Source organism: Osmia lignaria, chromosome 2 (genome assembly GCF_051020975.1).
Source record: "Osmia lignaria lignaria isolate PbOS001 chromosome 2, iyOsmLign1, whole genome shotgun sequence".
Classification (NCBI taxonomy): Eukaryota; Metazoa; Arthropoda; class Insecta; order Hymenoptera; family Megachilidae; genus Osmia; species Osmia lignaria.
In genome coordinates this window covers 5,170,360-5,190,868 of record NC_135033.1, presented here as the reverse complement: position 1 = coordinate 5,190,868, position 20,509 = coordinate 5,170,360, and the positions used below count along the sequence as shown (strand labels likewise).

Genomic DNA, 20,509 nt, shown 5'->3' with positions numbered 1-20,509 from the left:
CGCCAGGTGTAACCTAGTCTGCAGGCAACGTACCGAGGATTTAACTAACCTCGCGCATATACCATGGTTTCAAAGTTTCACCATCATCTGCAGTTATCGTTGTAATAAATTGCAGAAAGTAGATGTCATTTTTAAGAGGTAATTTGAATTTGCAAATCCTGATTCATTATATTTCAGTTGCGCAGATGTTTAGTATTCCTACTTGCTTGCCTCTGGTATATTCTACTTACAATGGCTCTAGCATTCTTCATTACAAACTATGGATTTCTACTTTCACGCTCTCTATCACTTCTATTAATCATACACATTCCGCTAATAATCAGACAACAATAACCTGTCACGCACATTAGTAGATCGGTGATTAACCGAAACAAACGGCCTTGTTTATTATCGGCACGTAATAAATTCATAGGAATTGGATTATCGCCATTAACGAGGGAAAAGGTGGAGCCGTTGATCAGGCAGGATCAGGCGAAATGCACCGTCAGTCTGACCCCCGGCCAGTCGGTCATTTGAATTCTAAATACCGACCCCGGTAATCGTAATTTACGATCGAGTTATTAATTCGCGCTAGCTATGGGGCTTTCGCTCCATCGGCGGAATCGTGAAAATTCTATATTTGCTTGTCAACAATGGCCGGCGCGCACCCTCTTGTAAATCCTGACGGCGGCCCATTAATGCCGGCGGTACTCGCGAGTGAAACTCGCCGCTCGTGTCCCGGCTACGAACAATCGCGAGCTGCAGTAATGAATTTTCGGATTTACGCGGCACACCGGTGCACAAGTCCGATGCATTTCCCGCCAACCAGCGGTTAGACCTTTATCCCCGTGCGACATTTGGCCGGAGGCCACAATTTTCATCGCGATAATCGCCACGCTCTCTGTATATCGTTTTCCTCCCGCGCCACTTTCGAACGATATCGGGCTGCGGCTACGGAAATGAAAAAAAATTTTTTTTTACACAGCTAACAGGCATCGATACGGTTGATCCTGTTGGTGGTGTTTTGTAACAGACGCGTTTAGAATTGTGGGGGATAGGCAAGAGTTACGAAGGGATTGATGGGGTAGAAATTGAGCTGAACTTATCGCAATACCTGGTACGTACCTTCTTCCAAAACAACGACGTTTTTCACAGCATTCATAGACGCGAAACATAGCGTGATCGACAGACGTCACAGTGGTGACTTGTTGGTTTTTATCGTCGTTATTTTTCACGCTGTCTGCGAGAACCGAACGAGCCGCCAACAAAAATCTGTCTCGCGCGGAAAAATATCGTCAGAATTTATACCCGATGGTGGGCGAGATACCTTCAATATCCTGCCCGGGGTGATACGAATCGGGCAACGGGCAAATGAGAAGCGTCGTTCGCCGGACGAATGGCGGAAAAAAGAGTAGAACGAATAAAAGAGAGAAAGAAAACTTTTTTTCGGCAACGTGACGTAGCACGGCGAATCGAGGCGAGACTACGAGAGAATTTTCATCGGTTTCCGATAATGGGTCTCGATCGGCTATCCGATGGGGTGCAGCGAGATCGTGGCGGCCAGTTATTTCCCCGCATGCGAATCAGTTCGTACGAAAATCCTCGTTAGCCACTTTGCACCGCCACGACGAGCTATATCGTTGATTGAACCGCCTCTCTCCGCAATTTTTCCCGTCTTTTCCATCGCGCATGAGACCACATATGTTGGCTGAAAACACACAGCTTCTCTAGCGAGTCGATTAAAATAAATGTTTTCTTTTCACGCCAGTCTATTTGAACTCTTATCCGTATGCTTCTTTTTTCCTGGAATCTTTTCTCTTCCTCTTCTCGTTCGCAATTTTTCCTCTTAAAATCCTCCACCATGGATGCTGGAAAGTATTACCAATACTTTGTTACTTATGCTTCTAATGTAATAAAGAACTACAAGACCATGGTGAAAAATGAAAAAGACACTTTGAACGTCGCTTTTTAAAATTAAAATCTGATTAATATCCTTTCAACTTTATCATCGAGGCTCGCGAATGCTCTCGAAAAGAATCGATTAAAGCAAATGACTCGTGCTTTACCCTCCAATTACGATGTTCTTTTCCGCGGTTTCGCTCTCTTCCGGTTGGAAACCGCGCTCTGTGTACACGAGCTCGCTCGCAAACACACTCGCGTGGAATCGAGCGGGTAACGAGAGAAGAGAAGACGAGAACTCGATCGAGCGAGGAAGCAGGTACGCGTAAGAGACGAGAGCAGAGTCGAGACGAAAGAGGATTTCCATCGATTTCCGATAATCGTGTGCCGATCGGTTCGCCGACAAAGTTTCGCGGAATCGTTTCCCGTCTAATTCCCATGGACGAGACTCGTACCGGTGGTCCGTATAAATTCCCGATGGCCATTTCGTTTTCTCTCGCTCTCTCTCTCTCTCTCTCTCTTTCAGTATCTTTGATTACTCGTAACGTGGTATTCGTGTGGCACGCTAATTCGCACGAGCAGCCACTTTTTCCTCGATTTCGTGCACGCTAAACCAGCAGAGGAAAATACGCTAACGAGATGACCGCTTAATCGAGCAAGATAGAACGTTCCAAAAAAAAAAGGATGATCTTGGTCGAGTGCATTGCATTAAAAAGAAATGGAGTACAGTTTTTCGTAGTTTGGTAGAGTACCGTTTCGATTCCGTTCTTTTCAGTCGGATTATTCTTTGAGTTTCTAGTTCCATGGTAACTCTTTGATAGCGATGAAAAGGTTTTTTGGAGAGATTCGTGTAGAATTTTGATATGCAAATTTAGTTATTTTTAACCTATATTATGATTTCATGTAGAATTTCAATTCGAAAAATAAGGGTTTGTGACAGGGTTTCATTAAAAGTTTTGCTTCTTTTGCAATTTTTTCATACTGAATTATTGCATACTGTTTAATATAATTTACAACAGATGTAACTTATCATCCAATCCGTAATCACGTCAGCAGACACTTGTAATTACTTATGCACAGACAATGCTTAGTTTATACTTGCATCCTCGACAGCTGCATGTATTTAGGTCATGATGTGAAGAACCAGCTATCCTGGACATCTTCAAGTATCGCTCTTATAAAACATTAAACTATAATATTTATGATCATCATTATCGAAGACAGAAAATCTAAACTGACGAAGACACATTCAGCACTTTAATCTTCGAACATGATTTAAAAAAACATTTATTTTACGAATCTCCTGTCTTCGCGGGTAAATTAGTTATTCGATCCGTCACCTCGGACGCAAACCTTACCCTGATTGTCCCAATTATTAGGTTACCCTAGCCTAATCTCGGATCTATCAACGAATCAGCTACGCCCCCAAACACCGGTGCCTTTGTCCATCGAACCCTTTCTTTTCCAGTGCGCCACGGTAATTGCTCGCAGCCATAGCAAGCGCCCGGGCAACGCTTCTGGGTCCCGTTGGAAAAAAAGAATTTCCGTCCAGGGGTTGGACTTAATTGTGCAACGTCACGCGATACGCGAGCTCTGTTCCGGGGGAAAAAGGGAGCTTTTTCATCGGTTTCCGATAATTCGGAACGTCGTATCCGAATCGAATCATTGCAGATACGAGATCTCCGCTAGATTCTCTCCGTTCATTAGCCCCTGTAGTTGGATAGTTAATTGTCCCAGTCGAATTACGTTTGTTCTTTCTATGTACACTCTCATCTATAAGTCGGTCATCTAACAGTCTACAGAATTAATTAATCTTGTAACTAATCTTGCTTTGATTTAATATCCATTGGCATTAGCGTAAAGGTAAAACTGAAACTATTTAATGTCCCCTGACTTATGTGGATGAGGGTTTACCCGTGTGTGTATACGTTGTACGCGAAGGATCGCGTGGCTACCATGTGGGTTGACCGCGTATTAAGCCGGCAAGGGACACGAGCGTAAGCGTGTACTGTTTCAGCGTGTACCTACGGGCAAGGGACCACACATGACGCCTCTTAATTAACAAAGGTACCTGCAGCGCACCGGCGCGGCCGCTCTTGCTTGCTTGCGGGCTACGAGCCGGCCTGAAGAGGATGAGATAGACGGAGATGCAGATTAGAGACGCGAGGGCGTACAGGTCCGAGAGATGGAAGAGATTAAGAGAAAGAAAGATTGATAGAGGGAAAGAAAGAGGTCGGATCGTGAGATAGGATGGAACAGCGGGGAAATTTGAAGAAGTAAAGAGATGGAACTTTTGTTTCGCGATCTTATCGACGGCTTTGAGTGTGAATAAAGGAATGTAGTGAAAGTCGAATGTTTGCGGCGCGAGGGTGGTCAGAATTTTACTTATTATATAATCGTAGATGAATTACTTTATCGTTTGAAGAGAATAAAGGGAGGCAAGAAAATTTGCAAAGCGAGACAAAAATAAATCGATAGAATACGAATAGAATGGAAAGAAGAAGACGAACACGTAGCAGAAAAGAAACAAGAGCTTCCTTGTTTTCTCTCGTCGCGTGCCTTGTTATTTTAGCAAGCCGAACATCGGTCAAAGTAACGCTTCGTCTTCCTGCTCCGAGCTTCATTGACCCCACCGCTTGACTCTTCTTCCTCAGCCACGCGTACTCGCGATCATCTCGCGAGTCTCTCGCGCTTAACGAGCTACGAAATCAAGGTGTGTAAGTACACCCGTGACCCTCGTTCACGCTTTGACACCGGACCACGTTGAAGGGTGTTAATTTACCAGGATACTCGGCGGGAGGGAGGAATTAAATTTCCACGAACTGCGATCCCGCAAAATGTTCATCTCGCGTGATGAACCTTCCATTTCGTGTTGGAAAAAGATGAATTCTCCGTTACAATCACGTTAATTTCTACCTTTGCGCAGCGAAGATCAAGCAGAGGAATAAGAAATATTCAAGAAGAATATTATTACACCGTGGCAAACGCGGGGTTCGTGTGAAAGTTTGTATTCTCCCTGTTTTTCGATCCACCGTTGAGAAAGGGACGTACTCGAGACACTTTTGACCCCGGATTATCCGGAACGACAGTTGTTGCACTCTCGAGAAGTCAACGCCAGGTGGTGGAAAAATATTTTGAACCACTTTCGACGAAAGGTGACGGCTTTCACGGGTGTCGCTCGAGATTAACGCGTTCTATGAACCGATCCAGCGAGGTGAAGAGAGTACTTCCGGTTTCGAGGGTGTTCCTACGAGGTAGAAGTTACAATGAGACGTCGCCCGTACCGCCATTGTGTCCCGGGTCGTTCACGGATCACGAGGTTCAGGCCCAAATACCGAGAGTCGAGGTGCCTGGATCGAGTTGCTGCTCCCAGGAAACTTTGTTGTACCGTCGCTTTGGTTAACGAGAGATACGCTTCGAGTGTGCCTGTCGCATTTTTTTCGCCGATCTCTATCGTAGAGAGCAGGCTCGAAAGTAGATTCGAGCAGCCGTGAGAGGGAGCGAATCGAAGGTAGGAATCGATCGAGAGGCTGATCGGTCGGGAACGATCGACGTTCGAGATGAAATCAGGTTGAACCTCACCGATTCGTTCCGTTTGGACAGCGGCGCATTATCTTCGAACGGTGCGCGACAACAGTCCCGCATTGTATTCGGAATCCTGGTCAGAGGTCAAAGTTTAAAGGGCGGTCAGTGTACTCTGGAGTAGACTTCTCAGGTGGTGGAATAGTTCGAGGGAATGAAATTTTCAAAGGTGAGAAGCAGTGCTTCCAAAAGGAACGTTGTTCCCGTACTATCTTCTACAAAAAAAAAAGATCAATCATACGTCGCACCAATTAATCGTTAACCTCGATTCAATTCTAAACCTTAACACCCAATTCCCGGTTAAAATCAAACGATCAACGATAGTACAGATGGGACACTCAACGCAATTCGTTATCGAATTTCATCCATCAGGTGGGTCGATTGTTTCGAGTGGTCGATGAAATTTTTCAACGATCAAAGGAGGGACGGAGAAGGCACGCGCGAAACAGAGAGAATTAAACGAATGAAACGGCTCGAAAAACGCGCGAGCGAAAGGGTGAATATTAAAAGCGATCCAGAAGAGGAAGAGAGGTGGAAAACGGAGGGTGATGATGCGTATTACACGAGCCGATTGCGGCACGGCAGCGAGATCCACGTTAAACCGTGTAATTAACCGAGTAACAGAATCAGATACGACTGCTTGGTTGCGTGCTCGTCTCCCGCGGTGTCTTCTCTCTGCCCGCTATCGATAACGAGCGTTCTTCACGAATCGACGTCACGCCGATTCGTCGTCTGCTCGTTGTACCGTCCGGACCACTCGAACTGGAACAAAATTTCACCTGGCTGCTTTTGCGGATTCATCGTTCCATTTGCGAGGCACAATGGGGCCCGTGTGTACCGATTTGTATTGAAATTGCGAGCCTCCGAGATTCGAATCTTCGGCTTCGATCAAAAGCGGGAAAAGGCGACTCCCTCGACCACCGTGACTATCGTTTAATTGCGTTTTGCTACTTTGTTAATTACAAGACCTTTGGGAACAATAAACGAAGCAACGTTGATGAGTTTCGAACAAACGTGGCTAGGAAGGTTGAGAAATCTTTGTAGCCGTGCTACCATACCGATCTGAATGATCCATTCAAACACTTGTAGATGGATAAGAGTGTCCCGCATGTAATTAAATCCTGTCATCTGATATAAACGAGGATAAAAATGCGTAAAATGTGTATCGCCTGTAAGGAGTACCGTGCGTCGCCGACCTTCCGGACGGATCTTTGGTATCTGTAGAAATGGGTTAATAGAGGGAAAAATTTCTGTCTGAATAATAATTGGAATTTTATTCAATGAGATTTCTCTTATAAATTCCAAAATTAAATTATGGAACGGGTCGAAAGTGAGATCGGGAATATAGATGAACGTAATGAGCGAATCGACGAGACAGCTTCGCAAGGGTGTACGCGAAAATATCATCCGTGTTGCAATCCGATCGGTCGATATTTCACGATCTCTGGCCAACGTTTTACCGGTCGGCCACTCTTTCCCGTCGTTCTTCGCGATTTCAACAATAATCGCGCTTGCACAACCATCGGGGCCTCCTCTCGGCGCACCACTCTCCCGTTTGATTTACGATAATTAAAGCTGACCCGACCTTTCGTCGCGGCAAGTAAAAGAATGGCAGAAACGGAGAGAGGCTTGCATATAGAAAGAAAGAGAGAGAGGAATTATCCGCTCGGGTACAGTGCCGATGAGAGACCGGGAGAGATTAAAAAGTTTTTCTCCCTTCTTCATTGCCTTTGCTCGTTTCTTTTTTTCTCGCGTTCCTACCCGGCAACTCTCTCTTTCTCTCGCTAGTGGTCGGCTCAAGACGGGCCCCATTCCGCAGCCTGGAACCAACCGGGTAATTGCTCGCTCGAGCGAGTCCGCCAACCAGCGTTCGCGCTTGCTTTTGCATTTTTCCCCGGGGCGATTTCGCGAGATCTACCCGACCTCCCACTATTCCCTGGGCCTGTGCCGGTTCGACCAAGGGATCGAAGGTCGTATCACGGTCCGTGATCGCGATTTACTTATGATACTTATCGTACGAACAACCGCTCGGCTGCACGCGGATGAGTAATAGGTTCTCACGGAGAGCCGCTGATTCCGGGCTCCTTTAGATAACGAGACGAGCAGGAACGTAGAACGAAATCCGAAATCAGGAACGTGACCTTTCCGAGGCGGGCAGGTAAGAAGATAGGCTTCGAACATCGACGCACAGCGAATTTATTAGTCGTAAATTTCGAGATTGCCGACGCGACGCGTCTTCCGCTTTCGCTCGCTCGCCGGAATAAACATTTTCCACGCCGTCCCGCGTATTTTCTTCCCTCGTAATTCTTCCCCGCTACCGGATACCAGCGATACCTAGCGAGGTTAAACGAGAAGGTGAAACGAAGGAGCTTCGTTGATCGTGTATCTAGCCTTTTTTCAGAAACTAAACTTCTTGCCTTTATATACTGCACGGTAGTCGTAAACTGGTGACAGTAAGATGCTTGATTTTTACACTTTATTGGCTATAACTTGAGGTATATTCGCGATAAGCTAAGAAAAATAGGTCCCTAGGTTTAAGGGTATTGTATGGAAGATATTGAGTCATGATAATAAATTGTTGAGTCGTTTCGAAAGTGGTGATCCTGAAACTGCTTTCATGGCTCAGATGATTAATGGTTTGGGATACTTTTTAGAGGTAGTGTATTGAATCATTATTTCTCGAGATTGTATTCTATTCATTTAACCAGGAAGACTCAATTGGTTGTAATTTAAGGTCATTAATATTTAACTTGTCCCTCGTGTAGCCGATGGCTGTAATTCCTTGTAACTGGTTCGTTTTTCTTCTAGAGATGCAGTTTTATATGGATAATGAAATCTTGGGTTGGTATTAGAAAAATTTCTTTCACTGAATTTCATTCTATTGTTTCTTCGGGCATTGAAAAGAATATCTTTGCTTTATTTTTTATTTCACCAGTCAATTCAAAAGAGTACAAGAATCGTTCAATAATTGAAGAAACAAACGCACGTGGCTTGAAAACGATTTGTAGAAAGAGTGAAACAATTCACAATCTACGATTTACAATCAGCAATCTCTAATAAATAAATCAACTGGAAGTTTCACTCTTTCATCATTCCATCCGTCTCGCTCGGTAAGACTTCAACATTCCATCAATCACGCTAATTTGTAGCACTAACATAATTGCGTCACGCGTCGTAGCAACAAATTCTCGTTTAATTCTCGGCGATTCTATCTGAACAATCGTAATATGAATCATCCTGAAACAACGAAACGTTTCTGCGAGAAATCTAGACCATGAAATTCGCGAACGGGTTGGAAAAAGCAGCCGCGGCGCCAAGATACCGCATCGAAACTGGTGAACGACAAAGATAGGAAACGTCGTCGAGCTCTTTCACTCCGTTAATTATTTAACGCGGCTAATATTTTTCACGGCGCGCCGGAACGGCGGCCAGTTGGAATTATGACACGATATCGCGTCGCGATAAATCGCCAGGGTAATTATTCACACGCGCGTATGCGCGCGTTTCCACTCGCTCACCTGCTCGCACCACGACGACGACGACGACGACGACGACGACGACGACGACGATTCTCTTAGGCGCCGCTGACGATACTCGCGAGACGTTCTTGGGAAAGTGGTGTCGTGTACGCGGAATCGTTAAATGTCGACGCGTGTAATTTGCATCGCGACGAGCCGCGTGAAAAATCCACGCTCGAGCTATCGAGAACTGTAATTACGAAGCATTAGAAAACTCCCGACGTGTGATTATCCGCTGATAAGTCATCGCTGGTTGAAATGTTTACGGTTCGAGCTTGAATTTCTGACGACCGGTGACACTAGGAAACACGAGAAACACATTTGTCTAATGATTCTTTTATTTTTTCTATTTCTATTCTGTTTCGCTCGGGATGCCTGAACGTGCTAGATAAATTTAACTAACTATACGCGGTTCTTTGTGAAACTTTCACTTTGAATTACTGGCTGATCGATAGATAGCGATTAGAAAAATATTTTCCGAGATAAAAAGTGATTATTCAACTTAGCATTTTCGAATTCACGCATCGAATTCCTTGGCTATTCCGATCCCCATAGTATCACTGTAAGTCACAGTTAATTACCTGATTCATCCGCTAAATTAACTACGCTTCTCGACAAGCTCTTCAAGGAGGAAGATTTAGAGTAAGCGATAATTCACTAACTTGATCCGACCGCTTCGAGCGACGTTTCAGCCTCTACCGCGAACTTTCTATCCTTATGTGTAACAATGTTTTTTTTTTTTTTCTTCTTCTCTCATCCACCGCCATTCATCATCACTCATCGTAGCGCGATGACGAGGCCCGTTGGATGTTGAGGACGCTAATTAGTCGGCCACGTGGTACCGCGAGAGAGTTAGAGCCGAGGAAGAAAGCGGAGAAGGCAACCCCCCTTTCGCATAAGGTCGCTTTAAAACTAGCTCCAGGGGAGCGTAATCCATCATCGAAAACGGCCGGTGTAACGTAACCGGCCGGTTATGCCCACCACTAATCAACGTTGCTGACTTGCCGTATAATTAGATCTGCTCAGACCCCCTCCGCGTTACCCTTTTCCCATCGTCAAGCGTGTTGCTCGTGACTAGTCCCGTCCACTACGGATACGGCAATTCTTTCTTAGAGAATCGCAGAAAGCAAGTTCATGCTCGGTTCCCTTCGAACATCGATGCTGATTACCGACGTACCTTCTGTTAAAGAAAAATCGCAGTATCGTTTGAGAATGATATTCTGTACGCTGCGTATTTCTATCGCTTCTTCCGGGAATAATTACTCTCGCACACGCAACGATCGTTAAGTAATGTTTACGTCTATCAAATTCGTTATCAGGCAGCTAATTGCAACTATCCTAAGGATTGCAAAACAGGCCGATGACGCTCGTTTCTTGGAACGAGTCCCCTCGTTTCATAGCTTATCGAACGATCTACAATTAAAAAGCATTCGTTTCGCGTTATGCGCGCTCTCGTGTTCGCGAGAAACTCGTACCAAGTGGCTTCGTTTGTCACGAAACATCACGAAGAGCTCTTCAATCGACGAACGTTCGTCGCTCGCTATTAACCCGACGATTAATGGTTCCACGCGATCATCCTATTTTCTCCCCTGCCCGATCCGATTGTCCCTGGAGAATCGAGCTTAAACCTTACTCACCTTCGCCGGATGTGAAGGGTCGCACCAGACCCGGCAGCAACACGCAGAACAGCAGAAACAGGGAACACGATTTCGGCCTCATCGCGTACGTGTCGCGGTCATTCGTTCATTTTACATCGAAAGGAACGCGTGAGTGATGGTCAAAGTTTCTCGTACTGCTCACTGCACTTTCACCCTCGAACCTCCCCGGTCGATGATGGATTACACCTGCGAAACAAAACGACAATTTTCACATGGATAGAATAACAAATTTCAGATTACAATCTAATGGAACGGTTCGCCGAGGGTAGTTTTTGAAAGGAATTTCCAATGAAAAACTTGAGAATTTTTAACGTTAAAATTGAAAGGTATAACTCGTCAAATTCGAAGTTGTGTTAGTTCATTACGAAATATTTTAAAACGTCATTGTTCGAGGGGATGAATTAATGTTGCACGAGCAGGGTGGCGCGCGACGTCGCTCGCCGGCCGTGATTAATTAAGGTAAATGAAGCAGCAACTTTTCTACAGCGTACGCGCGGAACGTGTATGGAAAAGTTGACTCTTCTAGAACCCTAGTCGGCGTATTGTCAAATTCACGGTTAAAAAGCACTTTTTTTTTTTACATTTTCATTTATTTCACCGCCGGGGATGAATTTAACTTCCAGATTGCTCGGCAAACCTCTTCAAGCGATCTCTCGCGACTCGAAATTTACGAGTACTACAGTTCTTGCCAGAGCAACCCTCTTAAACGCAAACACGTTCGTTCCTAGAAAGGAAAATGAAAAAGAAAGAAAAGTTACAGTCGATTCGAAGAAGTCAAAGTTCGTCGTTGGGTTCTCCTCTCGTCGAGGGGTGCGTTTTCACCGAAAATACCGGCGCGCAACCGGCTGCTCTTTTCTTCAAAAAAAATAAAAAAAGAAGAAGGGAGGAAAAGGGAAAGATGGAAAGTTGCCGGTGGCACGCGATGAGGGTGAAACCGCGTCGAAGCAGGGACTCCCGCGGATTTAACGTCTGCCCTCTGTTGTTTCCAGCGGAAAACGTAAAAGACGGTTAGGAGAGGCGAGAGTGCCACTTAGGTACCGGCTGGCAACCCTTGCCGCTTAAATATTCCGCCGGTGCCGCACACTTTCCCGCACGCGAAATTTCCTCGTCGCGCCTTCGTTCGAGATACTACCACCGGCTTGTAATTCACCCCCTCTCGCGCCCCTTTTCACTCGTACCCGCGATACCCTTCGTCTACCTACCCTGTTCTTCGCGGTCGATTCGACTCGATAGCCGACGATTGTCAATAATTAACGACTCTACGTCTGCCGGGAAATGGATGGTCGATCAGAACCGAGAGAGTTCCTTTCGAGGAAAATTGCTGGTTTGCAACTTGAAATTTTTCCTTTTATAACCAGTTACATGAATAGAGGAGAGACGGTAGAGTTTATCGACGATGAGCTGAATTGATTATTCGGAAAATTGCTGCTTTTATAGGTTTGAATGGAAGGCAGGCAATTAGCCTTAATTAGAGATTGAAGATACTCTGTATTAGTTTGGAGTGATAATATCGACTAGTATGTTTGCAAAACGGCGAGTAACTAGTTGATACGATGACAGAGATTAAACTGCGGTTTATGCTTCCTCGGGGGGTGCGATACAGTGATACTCTACCGTATCGCGTTACTGCTTTAATGAAGTTCCCTGGGAAGGTAATACTCTTTGGATGTAATTAATTATTCTGGTCAATCAACACGTTAACTATACCACGCTGAAAATGGTTATACACGTTAAAATATATTATAACAACTTTTCATATGATTCTCTTATCTTAAACGTATATTTTTCTTTAATTTAATAGAACAATTATAAAGTGGTAAGTTGTGAAATTAAATTGCTTTTATAAAACCGTACGTCGTGCGATAATGGGGTGAAAACGCATCGAAATTTCGCGACCACGATTTCTCCCTAATTGAAACGTAAGCCGTGCGGACAGTCAGCACGCGTGGTCGCGCTTGATCGAGGGTGAACCGTTGCTGGCCCGTCGAATCGATGATAGCTAGCCGGTCGTTATCTCGAGGACGCAGAAAGTCGATGAAACCGCAGGAGAAGCAGGATGAACACACGGAGGGAAGGTAGACATGAGGGGGTAGAAAGGGGGGAAGGTTCTCGGGAGATTCATGACGCGGAATAATCCACGGCGAGGAGCCGTGGAACGCGCATTATGCGAGCGTATCGGCCGTCCCTACACAGATTTCCCATCGGCCGAGCCTCGCAGAGAAGGCTAGCCTCTAATCCTCCAGGACGAGGACTCAATTTATAAACGTGCCCGGTATTACCCACTTAAAGGCTTAAAACACTCGACACCGTACGGCGTACGCGAACGAACACATGGCATTTCACACTGCAATTGTCACGAATGCCCTTTCCTCCGTTCTCTTTCTCTTTCGTCGAGGATAAGCTCGAGTGTCGAGTCCGCTCGGCTGCACCCTGGGAAAGCTCTTCTTTCCTTTCATAGAACCTGCTGCTTTTGCCGTTCGGCTCGTCTTCTTCGCCACTTTACAAGCGGCCTGCAAGCTGTCCGTCCGTGCCACCGACACCCTTGTCGCGATCCTCCCTTCTTCTTCTTCTTCCGCCTTCTGTCGACTGAACGCGGCTGCTCGACAGATCTGAATTTTCACCGGCTAAAGGTGAACTATACGCGGCTTCCTTTCCTTTTATTTATTTAATGTCGCGTCAATCCATTTTGCGGCTTAAAAGCGGTTTAAAACTTTCAAGGGTTAGTTGGGTATCGCGTGACAACGGGTAGAAAGAATCAACGAGCTGGATCCTCAAGAGTATTCATGAGACACCTCTTTGCGAGGATTCTTTTTCCATTTTATTTGAACGTTTCCATTCCAGCATGGTCAGAAATGATGGTATATAACTGGCGCGTGTATGGTGGATGGGATACAATGGCAAGTCTTATCGATCGCAGCAGGTCTCGCGAGAGGCACCGCGAGAAATTTCAGCGATCCGAGGGGAATGGATTTTATTAAGTTTGCCGGCTCGATGGGGATGAAAACAGACGGGAAATGCGGTTTTCTTGTACGGCTGGATATCGTTGTTGCGGCACACCGGTGTGTATCGCTGTTTGCGAATATTGAAATTTATTGATTTATTCATAGAACTTTTCTGAGCTTTTGAATAATATGAATGTTTGAATTAATTTGGAGCGTCGTCAATTACGAGATGGCAAGTGGAAAGCTTAAATTTAGAAAATAAAATCACTCAAATTCAATCTGTATTAAAAATTTTCACTTGATCGTGATACTGAAAATTCCCGAATACTTCATACGTTATAGAAATTCTTCTATTTCCTCCCTTTTATGCTTAACATTATATCGAAGGAAAACTACCCAAGTTCGCAGAATATTCCTCAAGAAGTTTCTGTAGTTTCTTTTCTGGATCTTTTATGAACGTTTCCGTTACGTCTCGACAGAAGTTGTTTTCGATCCGGTCAAAGTTCGTCCCCAACGTCCCTGGTCGAGTCTCGGGGCTGCAGATCGATCGAGGCCCTCGAAAGAGAGCTGCAACCCCTCGAAGATCGCAGGAGATTCTAGAGACAGCAGCCAATTACCTCGGCCATAGAAACCGACATCGTATTATTTAGGAACTTCTTCGTGGATCTTCTCCGGCTAGCCGTGTTATCTACCAGCGTTATAAAGCACGCCGGTAACGTTTCTAATGCCCGGGGATATCACGTGTTTCATCTTGCGCTTTATGGAAATTGCTAAGTGTACACGAGCCCTTGGATCGCAATAAATTTCCACGAATTCGCGTAATACCCTACGAATTTTCAGCTTGAATTTGAAAATTCTCAGTTGAATTGTATCCCGAGTTTCTTTCTTAAATTCGTAGCAACGAATATACCGCGTGTCTGCAGGAAAGTGGTCGGGAAAGTACTCGCGAAGATTGGTGGACGGTATTAAATGGCTTAATCTACAGAATTTTACGTTTGAATGTACCAAGAGTATTCATCCAGGTGGTGTTTGGTTGAAATTAAACAAATTGTAATAATTGGAAAATTTTCTATATTGTTAACGTTATTATAAAAATATGAAATAACTTTTGAAAGTTCCACAAACACGAAACTTCCACAATTTCCAATTCCAAATAAAAACGCTGAACAGCTTCTAATAAACCTCGACCGCTTTACTAATTAAAGTATCGCCGAGGACATTAGTCAGACTTCCATGTTTCCCGCAAAGAGGGATTCTTTTGATCCTGGGACGAAGATTCACCCGATGCTTCGTAATTTTAGACTCGACTGAAAGTCGCAGGTTGCGGCTCGACCGCGACCGCCCTTGAAATCCTTGCCCTTCCCACGGAACTCGACTGCTTTGCAATTTTAGAAGAGCCGAAGTCAGAGTTCACGGTTTAAAGGGTGTCCTCTCGAGGCCACTTTAACGTACAGCGGGTTCAACTTGGTCCGGTTGTATTGGAACGAGGAGGACAAACCACTGGTAAGAGGTGGAAGGTCGAAGGGTGGCGATGTTCGACGTCGCTGAAAATCGATGGATCGACGAGGCGGTGTAATGGAGACAGGCTTACGGGATGGACAATGCTCCAGAAACCCATAAATCGACGCCAACCTTCGGTCCCGGTGAATTGAATTCCCGTCGTCGCGCAGGTAGCCACAAATTTGTACACGAGCTTGTCACCCACCCCGTGCGAACGAACATGCTCTCTTCGTGGTGGCGAAAGGTGTCTATACGTCTCCTGCCTGGAGAGAAAGATACTTACACGGTCGTATAAAACTCGTGTAAGACCGTATCCGTCCAAGATCTGCCGGTTCAGATCGAGAAGATAGGGCACGCGGTCGATCGCGCGTGAACTTTTGTGTGGGGGACACATTCTCATCGTGGCCGATTGTGGCTTAACTAACGTCCCTGCCCGCTACGACCAGACCCGTATCTTGAAGGATCTTCATCCGAAGGACTTACCTACGTGGAAGGTGAGCAGACACGCGGGAGGATGAAGCAGGGATGGAAGAAAGGCATTGGCGTAACCGAAATTTTTGTACAGGGTGGGCCAAGTCTCTTAACTTCACTAAAATCGTCGAGTATCTAACTTTGTTAACATTACACAAATCAGCAAATACTTTATTTTATTATTTATTTAAAGAGTTTCTAATATGGTAGCAAGTTTGCATTTTGGAAGGATCAGATTCATCTTCAGGTTTACCTAAGTACGCCAATGAAGAAAGGAATATTCTACGCTTGGTCTATAAAGACTCCGCAAACCCATATCCCCCACCCCCTCTGCGGGGGGGTTGACATGTTTATTTCGCCGGGTAATCTTCTCGGATTACGGTTCGGTCGGAGAGCAAGAAGAACGAGGGAAGAGGAGAAACGGCGAGGGTGGAAGGGGGTTGAAAAGAAAAGAAATCGAAGGAGCAAAAATAGCCAGGGGCGAAGACAGCCGCGCGAAACGTAGCTCGGCCACTGAAACACGTTTTTATGGGGTCCTTCGTGGTCTGGGAATTTCGAGTTAGGTAACTTCGATCGTCTCGAAGTGTATCCTCGAAGTCTTGTTTCGAATAATTTCCTCGCTCCCGCGGGAGAATTGTACGGATTCATTTGCAACCGGCTAGAGAGTAACGGTGGAAATGCGCGTGCATGTTTCGAGAGGAAAGAAGGTGTTCCGTGGGAAATTTATGGTCCCTTTGCTCGAGCTCTCCTGTGTACCGGCTGATTCTCCAAAGTGGAACGGGATGTGTGCAGACCGGAGAGAATTGTTGGAGGGAAAATTGAATATTTTAGCGAGAATTGTCTTTCCGGGGTGTTTTAAATCTTGCGGAGGTAACGTGGAACCAGGAATGACGTGCATTACCTCTGTTTCAACTATAAAAATTATTAATAATATTATTCCTAAGGAAATTTTTCTTAATTCTATATCGTATTAAAATTGCATCAAAATCGATCGATTAATGTCTCTTGCAAGTAATGTATCAAGAGTTCGAGAGAAATGGGCGGAAGCAAATAGAGTGCAGATCATGCAACCAAAGTGAAAGCTCGCGAATTGAAAGGCTCGACAGCACATTCGTCAGGAGGGTCCCAAAAGGGCTGGTTTGCTATGCACGTCGACGACTGATCGACACGATAGATTAAAGGAAAAATGTATCGAGGAAACGAGTTTCTTCTGGCGTGGTCCGTCGCGTCAAGATCACGCGACAGATGTCTTCTTCGAAAGGGGAAAGCGTGCGCTTTCCGGCTCTCGTATTGTGTTTCATACTCGTGCAAAACTGTCAAATAATTCTAACCACGACGAAAATCGTACGTAGGCGGATCGTTTGATCCTCTCCGCATCGTTCGTTTCCCGGCCACACGTGGTCGACGCGTGTATTTTCAGCTACAGTCGCTTTTGCTCGCGTCTCGATGCGAAACCGTGTACCAACGTTGATTCGTAATTTACAAAACCACAATTCACTTTTTTGATATCGAAATAGTTATCAAGTATACACACGCCCTCAGGCGTCCATTAAATTATAAATATTTCTTCGTATCAAAGGAGGTAGTTGCCCGCATATAAAAAGAAACTAAAGAGAAACTTGAACAGCTGAATGATTAATCTATCCGTGCATTACACTTCATCATCAAAGATTAATAGAGCTAAACATTCGTGAAACTCTGTCATTCTTCTGTAAACACGCTATACTTTGATACGCAATTAATTCAACGATCCACGGCTGAAGAGCGAAATTTAATTTAAATGGAATAGAAAATTTCATCGAGAGTCTCAAGATTTCTCTCTGGAGTTTGGAAGAAATTCCCTTTCGCGTGGAAGGAAATCGAAGGAACGGAAATCCTCGGCGAAACAGGATCAATCCTTCGCCCAACGTTCTCTTCAACACCTTCACGATAATCCGCCTCCCTTTCTTATCTCCAAATCCTCGCGTTAACTTCTCGAAGCGTCGGATTTACGCGTTATTTACCACAAATTCCCCAGCTACCTCCGTCTATCTGAGTCCCGGTATCTCCGACCGTCCGATGGATCTTCATTCGATTCGATTTGTATCCATTATACTTGACGTCCCTTGTGCCGGCCCGGAAGCCGGAGCCGATGGCTCGATCGATCGGTCGAATGGCCCGATCGCAGACCGTCCGCCGTATGGTCGGCGTTGGAGGCTCGCCGAAGCGTGAACACGCTCCTTTTCGCGCGTGTTCTCTCTTCGGCTTTTTCGTTCGAGCAGGTAGAAGGAAAGGTGGAGAGGCATGCCGTGAGAACGCAGATGGTGGGGTACGCGTGCCAGGTGGGCACTCGTGTTCAGCCTCCTCGAGGGCGAAACGTTGTTTCCTGCGAGTCGATCGAGACCGCGATACCAAAAATCGATCCACCGGTCGAGATAACGCAACGGCGCATCGCTGAGTTTTTAATGGGTTTCGCCATGGAAAACCGGGCTACGGATCGAAACGTACTCCTCGAACAACTTACGCACTCCCATCACGTACCGTCGCGTTTCCTGCCTCTGCTCTTCGACTGGCTAAACCAACTACAGATATCCCCGGGTGACGCTGATTTTTTCATCTTTTTTTCTTCTGTTTCGGGGTTTTGCGCAACGTTACAGGAGAGATATAGAGGTTCAGGGGTAGGTACGTGACTTCAGAGCGGGCGGGGTTAATGGTGGTTTAGAAAACGTTTGGTGCTTGTTTTACAAAGTGTAATTGGAATGTTTGATTTGTAAGCGAAGAAAGGAGAAAACTGAATTTTATTTTGTTTTCGATAACAATAATCAGTATATAACGGAGTTGTACATGACAAAAAGCTCGCGCAAACTCCCAGATTCTACGCACGTTTTTTAAAACCTTCGGATCATTAATCTTCTCGATCGGAGGCTCATTCGATTTTCTTGCAGCTTTTTACACGGCCATTATGAGCTTACGTGTACTCATTCAGTACGTTCTATCGGTACCCTGTAATTATCGAACGTTGCCGCCTCTACATAGAGATACCAATCAAGATCTTCGCGACGATTTTTATACCTCTTCTATGCTTCGTGGTAGGAAACTTCTAACGCGAAGATTGTAATACGAAGGAACATTGAACTAGAAATTCAAACAAATCTGCTACGAGCGTCGCCAGTCGAGGGTTAATTTACGAGATATGGAACTGATCGGACAGAAGTGTTTTCATCGAATAAAAAGATGTTGAACATCCAACGACCGCTTAGCAACCGCGTTGTAGAACCGATGGTTGAAACATCGTACGACTTCCTGTACTAACAGGAGTGCAAGAAAAATCGAGCGCTTCGAGAACGATTACGCGAAACGAGATCTCAGCGCTGACTAAACATTTCAAGCGGCATGACTTGATGGGAAGGGGCCCGTTATTTGACTTTGACAGACATTATTAACGACTAACCGACCTACGCGCACTCGTACCGCGTAATGATCTCTGCGAACCGGCGCTCGATAGAGAAGACCCTCTTTCCCTCTCTCCCTGTCTCTCTGCCTGTCTGCCCGTCCGTCCGTTTGTCTGTCTGAAAAATAAAGAAGTCGAGCGAGCCGTGCCAATGGATCCTCTTATTTCTGCCCGCGGCATGCTCGTCGTTTCGCCGTTGCGAACGCGGCGAGTGCGACACGCGCCCCTTTGAATGTCCCCGTCAACGCTGCTCCGCTCCGCTTTTCAGCCTGGCGTTCTCCTCGTGGTCGCTTTGCCACCGAGCCCGCGACTTCCGCCGTTTCTTTCAACGCCGACGTGTCGCGACGCATCGTTGATGGAATTTGTTCGACCGATGTCGCGCGACATCGAACGCTTTCCGCGCCGTTACGCGTCGAATAATTTCGAATTATACGATTGCATATATACGATAAACAAACGGATTTGGTTAGCGAATAGTAGCGAAATAATATTTTAAATTTGGCGTTTAATTCGATTTGTTTAATAAATGATTTAGAGCTCGAGTACGTTCGCGATCGAACTTTCCTTCCATTTTATTCAGCGATTGTGGTACAACGTCACTTTCATTGAATCGCGTTAATTGCACAGTAAATAGAAGTATCGCCAGATGAATGGCAACACGTCAATCAGAAATCCGATTAATAACGTTGAAGTATAAATAAAGTGCATAAAACAGGGCGTGAATCAAACGTATGTATATTTCGTCGGCCTCGAACGTTTTATGAAATCTTCCATTTCATATATATCTCTGATTTATCATACGAAGAAAGGTATTAATATAGTTGAAACAAATGATATCTTAGATATTATAATTACCGTAGAAGCATCATAAGCCGTAACGATCCGACCCGTGGTGCTATTGAAAGAGGCCTATAGTTGAAAAGCGATCGATAATTCACGATTAGGGGTGGAATTTCTGTCTGTGTGATTCGCGAAGGGATGCTCGATTGACGATCACGTGGCTCCTTTGATAGGGTTATCGAACGATACCGATCGTTCCATCCGTATTTCCCGGTAACGGGAGCACCGATTTCCCCGACGAATCGATGTCGCGGGATCGACAATAATGTTGTTTGCGACGGCCTGTTAACCTTCGGATCATGGCGTCGATCATAGACGCCGCCACTAACGAGGGAGATCTATCTCGCGGCAGACGCGACTACAATAATCGGCCCTCGATTTCGTGCGTTGCTCGACGCAATTAATTAATAAGCCGCGTATCTCGTCGGCTTGGCTGGCCATTGATAGCGGCCATTAATCGTCGCCGCGATACCGCCACCCAATAATTACCCCTTTGTCTCATTTTCACGAGAACGATGCCCGCGAGAACGATCGCTCTCGAGACTCGCGTATCGCGAGCTGCTTCGTAAAAAGCTATCGAGAGAGACCGCGGGTATTGAATCTTGCTACTCGATTCGTGTTTTCAAGTTGTCAAGTTGCTGTTTCAAAAGCACAACCTGTTAATGAGGAATATAAATGATGAGAATAGAC

The 20,509-nt window shown here is 45.5% G+C and overlaps 2 protein-coding genes across 8 annotated transcripts in view; one reads left to right on the top strand and one right to left on the bottom strand.

Moving 5' to 3' along the window:
- LOC117606006 (uncharacterized) overlaps positions 1-20,509 on the top strand; it is a 185,272-nt gene that overhangs the window by 127,034 nt on the left and 37,729 nt on the right. The window lies entirely within an intron of this gene.
- The window catches only part of LOC117606003 (netrin receptor UNC5C), a 35,069-nt gene that overhangs the window by 11,492 nt on the left and 3,068 nt on the right, over positions 1-20,509 (bottom strand). For all 4 annotated transcript variants that reach the window (XM_034327937.2, XM_034327936.2, XM_076688674.1 and 1 more), the window contains exon 2: positions 10,616-10,822. In XM_034327937.2, the coding sequence (XP_034183828.1) occupies positions 10,616-10,697 (82 nt within the window). In that variant the 5' untranslated portion in view covers positions 10,698-10,822. The remainder of the gene's footprint in view (positions 1-10,615; positions 10,823-20,509) is intronic.